The sequence below is a fragment of the Danio rerio genome, chromosome 18 (assembly GCF_052040795.2).
Source record: "Danio rerio strain M-AB ecotype USA chromosome 18, GRCz13ab, whole genome shotgun sequence".
Classification (NCBI taxonomy): domain Eukaryota; kingdom Metazoa; phylum Chordata; class Actinopteri; order Cypriniformes; family Danionidae; genus Danio; species Danio rerio.
In genome coordinates, this window is record NC_141038.1 from 10,779,884 (window position 1) to 10,787,061 (window position 7,178).

A 7,178-nucleotide genomic window follows, 5' to 3' on the forward strand; every position below is an offset into this window, starting at 1 on the left:
AGCGATTTGAGTGTCCAGAAATGTGCTAAATGTAAGGCATTATCATCATTATTATTATTGTTATTATTATTATTATTACAAAGTAAGTTATTGTATTTCTATAGCCATTCTGGGGGCTAATAATATTGACCTTAAAAATATACTCACTGGCCACTTTATTAGGTACACCTGTCCAACTGCTCGTTAATGCAAATTTCTAATCAGCCAATCACATGGCAGCAACTTAATGTATTTAGGCATGTAGACATGGTCAAGACGATCTGCTGCAGTTCAAACCGAGCATCAGAATGGGGAAGAATTCTTTTATTTGATTTAAGTGACTTTGAACTTGGCATGGGTGTTGGTGCCAGATGGGCTGGTCAGAGTATGAAAAAGTTAAATATCCAGTGAGCAAAAAATCTGTGGGCACAAATGCCTTGTTTATGCCAAAGGTCAGAGGAGAATGGCCAGACTGTTTCGAGGCGATAGAAAGACTCAAATAACCACTCGTTACAACCGAGATATGCAGAAGAGCATCTCTGAACACACAACATGTCCAACCTTGAGATGGATGGGCTACAGCAGCAGAAGACCACACTGGGTGTCAGCTAAGGACAGGAAACCAAGGCTGCAATTTGTATAGGCTCATCAAAGTTGAACAATAGAATATTAGAAAATGTTGATGATCGGTCTCGATTTCTGCTGCAACCTTCTGATGGTAGGGTCAGAATTTGGTGTCAACAACATGAAAACATGGATCCATCATGCCTTGTATCAACGATTCAGGCTGGTGGTGGTTTAAAAGTGTGGGGAATTTTTTTTTGCCACACTTTGAACCCATTAGTGCCAACTGAGCATTGTGTCAATGCCACAGCCTACCTGTGAATTGATGTTTACCATGTCCACCCCTTTATGATCACAGTGCGCCAATTTCTGATGGCTACTTCCAGCAGGATGAACATAAAAAAATGAGTGCACTGTACTCAAATGGCCTCCACAGTCACCAGAGCTCAATCCAATAGCACCTTTGGAATGTGATGGAACGGGCGATTTGCATCATGGATTTGCAGCTGCCAAATCTGCAGCAACTGCATGATGCTATCATGTCAATATGGACCAAAATCTCTGAGGAGTATTTCCAGTACCTTGTTGAATCTATACCACCAAGGATTAAGGCAGTTCTGAAGGCAAAAGGGGGTCTGTACCTAATAAAGTGGGTGGGAAGTGTATAAATAGTATATTAGATATGACAAAAATAAGCAGGTGTATTATTGTTGTATTGATGTTGTTATGACAGACATGATGTCTTAAATGTTAGTTGTTTAGATCAGTGTCTAGTATGGATCATCAAGCTCTTGTTTATAATTATTTGACTACAAACATTTATCTAATCATACATTTGGGTTAATAGGGTCAACTGCAGCCAAAATACCTGAACAGCTGTTGTCCATAGTATGCTTACAGTGTTGTGTGTCTGTGTTTTGTTTTAGATAAAGTCAGACGAGCGAGTGTTGGGCACAGAACAGGGTCTTCTGATCCGAAGCCTCCATCAGAAGGACTCAGGTGTGTATTACTGCCATGCCGTCGAGCACGGCTTCATCCAGACCCTCCTCCGTCTCACGCTCAACGTCATTCCTGCCGAACACCTGGATGATCTGCTTCACCGAGACCCACCAGACACCAACGATCCCGCCAACGGCAAGATGTGGTACCGCGACTTTCTGTCCCTCATCAATCCGCCGAGCCCCAACAGCGTCGATCAGCTCTGCGAACAGGTGTGGAAGAGAGAACGCAAACAACGCAGACAGAAAGCCAATCTACTGCACGCCAGCCAATCACACACCAGCCAGATCCTCCACTCCAGCCAATCACACGCCAAGTGGAAGCTGCTACAGGAAAACAAGAAAGGGCGCAATCGCAGGACCCACGAGATGCAGCGGGCGCCGAGAAGTGTGTGACATGGACACCAAATATATCTATATAAATAAAAAACTTCTGCTGTTCTACAGACATACCGCTGCAGACAGGAAATGGGGAATTTCACTTCCTGTCATGTATGTGTGCAAGAGAGATGAAACTTCATTCACACTATGTATCGAGACTCAAACGGTTTTGAGAGGACGCGAGGATGCCTGTAAATATGACATGAATACAAAACCATACTGTGAAACAGGTTTCAGTCCGTATTAAAACCTGTTTCGTTTATGAGGGAAAAACATGGATGCTGAAAACCACTGTTTAACCTCTGTTTAGCTGAAGCACAACCCCAGTGCATTCTGGATTATGATCTTGTCTGTAATATTATGTGTATAGAGTGTTTTACCTTAGTTAAACTGGATAGGTCACCCGAAAATGAACATTTACTCACCGCTGAATCATACTTATGTGATTCGAAACATTTATGAGAAGGAAAGAAGATATTTTGAAGAGAAATTGATAACCATTAGCCCCTTTTACACAGTGATATCGGTAAATATCTGGAAAGTTTATTAGTAAATTTAAAAAGCACTGTTCACACAGGCAAGGACATTACAATTTTTTTTTTCTAGAAAGGACCTTTCACAGATCCATTCCAAAATCGCTGTAAATCATTAAGTGTAGTTTATTTATAAACTAATTTCGAGAGGATCTCATGCTTATTACTGCTTGCAGCCAGTCACGCATTATTCAGTGTGTGATTCACCAATCAGATGATTCCTTAGCCACTATAAACACCCTAAGTTCCATATAACAGTCATCTTCGTTTTGAAGAATACCGCCTTCCACCCCTAATTCTCCTTCTTTCCTAGAAGGGTGGCACGGTGACCTAGTGGTTAGCACTGTTGCCTTTTTGCCATTTACACATTCTCCCCATGCTCACCTGGGTTCCCCTGGGTTCTTCCCACCTTCCAAAAACATGCAACTTAAGTTAATTGACTAATCCAAATCGGCACCATAGACATGCTCCTAGTAAGTAGTTATAAGAGCAATCACTATCTGTTCATTAGCTACTACAGCAGGGGAGTTCTCGAGATCTACCCGAGCTCAAACTCCCCTCTCGCCTTGCAAATGGGAGGGAGCACTGGGCTTGAGGATCTTGTGAGCTCAGGGCTCTCTCCCGGGACAGCATGCCAAACAAGCTTTACATTCAATCAACAGCTAAGTGTAAACTCTCGAACCTGAAATGGCCTCTAAATGGCTGCCCTTGTATTTTTAAACATAATAGAGGTCAGGCTTTTGTTGATGGTTTTAATTTTATTTAAAACTTAAGCATTCATAGAGCAGCTTTTGTCTCAGAGACGGTGCTAGCACTCACCAGAGCACTTCTTCACATGCGCGCATATCACAGCACTTGCAGGTAAACTCGCAGCGGATTATCATACACATTCATTCATTCATTTTCCTTAGGCTTACTCCCTTTATTCATCACAGGTTGCCACAGCGTAATAAATAAGCAGCTTATCCCAGCAAATGTTTTACACAGCGGATCCCCTTCCATGCTGCAACCCAGTAATGGGAAACATTCGTGCACATTCATACACTACGGCTAATTTAGTTTATTTAATTCACCCATTGCACAAGTCCATAAAGAAATGCCAACTGACCCAACCGGGGTTTGAACCAGCGACTTTCTTGCTGTGAGGCAATTGTGCTACCCACTGCGCCATCATGTTGCCCTTTTCATAAGCATTTTATCGATCATTTTTTCCACATTTGGCATTAAGAAGAGACATAGAAATGCTATCTGACTAACAACTAGCAGCTAAATGTGTCTAGAAAAATATTCAAAGGCTTTTGTTTTCATAAACAGCACAGATGTGAATGTGTCTGAATGTTCTGATTGGTTGGATGTCTCACGTTTGCGCGTTCTAAACATGTACGTGCTCTTTCTAGCAATTTCCCTTCTGCATTTACACAGAGAAGCATTCTGGCAAATTACCGGTAATGTTACAACTTCTTTAAAACTAGTTTACAGGTATTTTCAAAAAAGGCTTGTTCAAACATCATCCCTTTCCGGAAGATTTTCTGGAAAGGTCTTTATGTATGAAAGGGGTTATAGACATTCATAGTAGCACAAAAAATAGAGTGACCATTCAACCTTTTTTCCCAGACATGTGCTCATTTAGGGGCTAACAAAATACATCTGACTGTGATCTTCAAAAATGTCCGTCATTAGACTTTTTGCTTTCTAAAGTTATCACTTAATTTATCTGTTACTGCATCCTTTTTTGCATCATTTTTTATCCTTTATTAATTGCAAATTAGTGTTTATTTTACTAACCTATTCAAAAGGTTAGTAAAATAATCAAATAATCAATTTTAATAACCTATTTAAAAGAAACAAGGTCATACAAATAGTGGTAAATGCTTTTTTTTTTATTTGTTTGTTACCATGTTATTGTTGAGGGTTCAAAGTTTATTGAAAATAATATTATTACATTAACTATAAAAATTCAGTAACGTAGTTTTGAATGTTGTGAATCCAGTTTTTTTTGCAAACTGAAATAGGGTCACTATACGTAAAAAGAAATACTGTGGAAGTCAATAGGGTCACACTTTATTTTGATGGTCTGTTTGTTGAATTTAAGTTACATTGCATTTACATGCCAACTAATTTGCATTAGATTATAAGTAGACTGTTAGGTTGTTGTCAATGTAAGTTGACATGTACTTGCAAAGTGTCTTATCCTTGTTAAGTATGACGTCACGCGAAGCGGCTTATGGGTTAAATCGCTCTATTCAACTGAATGGGGAGACTCGTGAAATGGTAATAATAAACATTTACAAAGCGATTTAATACTTTCAAAAATCACGATTGCAATATATATGTCCATGCCTAATATCCGATGACCAGAAAGTGATTCATTTTTTTATAAATTGTAAAAATTTTGGTATTTGTACCAAGCCCAGATATTGTTGTGTACACTATGAATTTATGTAAAATTAACTTTAATGTGTGATATGAATAAAAAGTGATCATAAATGAATGATTTCTCAACTCAAATGAGTGGCGGCTTGGACCCGCAAACAGTATTACATACATCACCAACACGCCACCACTTAATAAGCGGATAGTCAGTTAAATGTCTGTTGAAGGAGCAGTGTCAACAGATATTAAGCAGAGAGTCTACTAATACTCAAATAGCCCATCAAAATAAAGTGTTACCGTCAACGATTCCAACATTCTTCAAAATATCTTCTTTCATGTTTAACAGAAGAATAAAACTCTAAATGATGAGTAAATGATGGCAGATTTTTCATTGGGTGAACGATCCTTTTAACATATACTGTATATCTTTTGTATCAGAATGGTAGGCCCTTTTGTTTATGTGCACATCCATTGTGTTAATATGGTTTCCTCATCTTTTCCTCCCTCTTTCTGTCCTCATTCGTGTGTTTTCTATTTTCATCTGCTCCAAAAGCAATGCCTCAGCAAATCCATTAACGGAACTGTGTTGTTCCTGTGAATAAGCTCTTCCTGACAACAAAAATGTTCTGTTATTTTTTTTTAGATTAGTATTTAATTTTGTACTGTGTCAAGAGTATATCTAAAATATTGCATAATAGATTTATTTTATTATTAGTTGTTGTCTTTGTAAACCACTGCATCATGAGGGAACACAAGCCCTCTTTACTAACTTTCTCCACTCAGTTAAGTTATTTGTTAGTCTGTGTTCACATTTTCACCTTTATATAAATTCATTTGTGGTCAAGTTTGTGAAAAACGGTGGCTTTTATTAAGGGGTACTGCCATTCTGTTGCTTTTTATGTTATGTTTGTCACGTTTCTTTGGAAAATTTTGGTTTTCACTATACTCACAAAAAACAGATACAAAGAATTTACACAAAGCAATCCACATCACCACTTTGGAGCATACTGTACAGTCAGTTCATGGCATAGCACTTTGTTTCTGATTGCCTTAGTAAGGAATAGAGGTTTAGATATTCATGTTTTGTCTTTAAATTCTTTCTTTATATGTGATATTCAGGCCCAACTATGTCTGGAACTCATTTTGCTACTATAATGTGACTTTTTTTTTGTTGTTGAAACAGCATTGTTTATTCCCTTTTTGGATCCTGAAATTGTATATTCAGCAGTCAACGAATTATTCCAATGAATTTTGGTAATCTCTGATCAAAATGTAATAACTTGCTCTCTGAGACAACTTTCCCTCTCAAAAGCTGCATCGATTTCAAACAGTGGGTGGTTCAGTTATTATTTTACAGATGTGATCGTTGACCACAAAACCAGTTATAAGAGTCATTCTTTATGTAAGATTCATACACCACCTGAATGTAAAATAAATAAGCTCTCTGTTAATGTATGGTTTGTTTGGGTAGAGCGATATTTGGCCGAGATACGATAAAAAAAGATGTGTAGATGTGAAAATTGTTTAAAGTTGTCTAAATCAATGTTTCCCAAAGTGACGGTCACAGGACAATGAGAGTGGGTGATCACTGGGTGATTTCCAAAAATCAAATCAATTTTAATAAATTGTTAAAATTACTGTATTTTATCCATAACCTACAGAAGATAACAGTAGTTGCATTAAAATACAACATGTAAAAAAAGCCATCAGTTTAAAACAAATATTCCATTGGATTGCGACTCCTAAGGTTTTTGCATTAGCTTATCCCACAGCAACAGCATCATTTGGAACAGATTGATTTTAGGCCACCAGCCTAAACTTTCTGAAACCTTTATGGCACTCACTTACATTTAAAATAAATACAGGCGAGTAAACATCGAGGATAATCTACAAGTGGTGGTCTCCAAAATTGAACCAATAGCTTGTGCTGAAACCCCTGTGTCGATCAGTTTCATTAGGTGAGGGTAACATTAAGTTAAACAAATGAATAAATATACAGTTGAAGTCACAATTATTAGCCCCCCTGAATTATTAGCCCGCTTGTTTATTTTTCCCCAATTTCTGTTTAACAGAGAGATTTTTTCAACACATTTCTAAACATAATAGTTTTAATAACTTATTTCTAATAACTGATTTATTTTATCTTTGCCATGATGACAGTAAATAATATTTGACTAGATATTTTTCAAGACACTTCAATACAGCTTAAAGTGACATTTAAATGCCTAACTAGGTTAATTAGGTGAACTAGGCAGTTTAGGGTAATTAGGCAAGTTATTGTATAACGATGGTTTGTTCTGTAGACTATTGTAAAAAAATGAGCTCTAAGGGGCTAAGAATTGTCCTTAAA

The 7,178-nt window shown here is 37.6% G+C and overlaps 1 protein-coding gene across 8 annotated transcripts in view; it reads left to right on the top strand.

Annotated features, from left to right (window-relative positions):
- sema3ab (sema domain, immunoglobulin domain (Ig), short basic domain, secreted, (semaphorin) 3Ab) overlaps nucleotides 1–4,946 on the top strand; it is a 165,223-nt gene extending 160,277 nt beyond the window's left edge. For 5 of the 8 annotated variants that reach the window (XM_087291509.1, XM_087291507.1, XM_087291510.1 and 2 more), the window contains one exon: nucleotides 1,470–4,946. In XM_087291509.1, the coding sequence (XP_087147635.1) occupies nucleotides 1,470–1,937 (468 nt within the window). In that variant the 3' untranslated portion in view covers nucleotides 1,938–4,946. 8 annotated transcript variants of the gene reach the window in all.
- The last annotated feature ends 2,232 nt before the right edge of the window (nucleotides 4,947–7,178 follow it).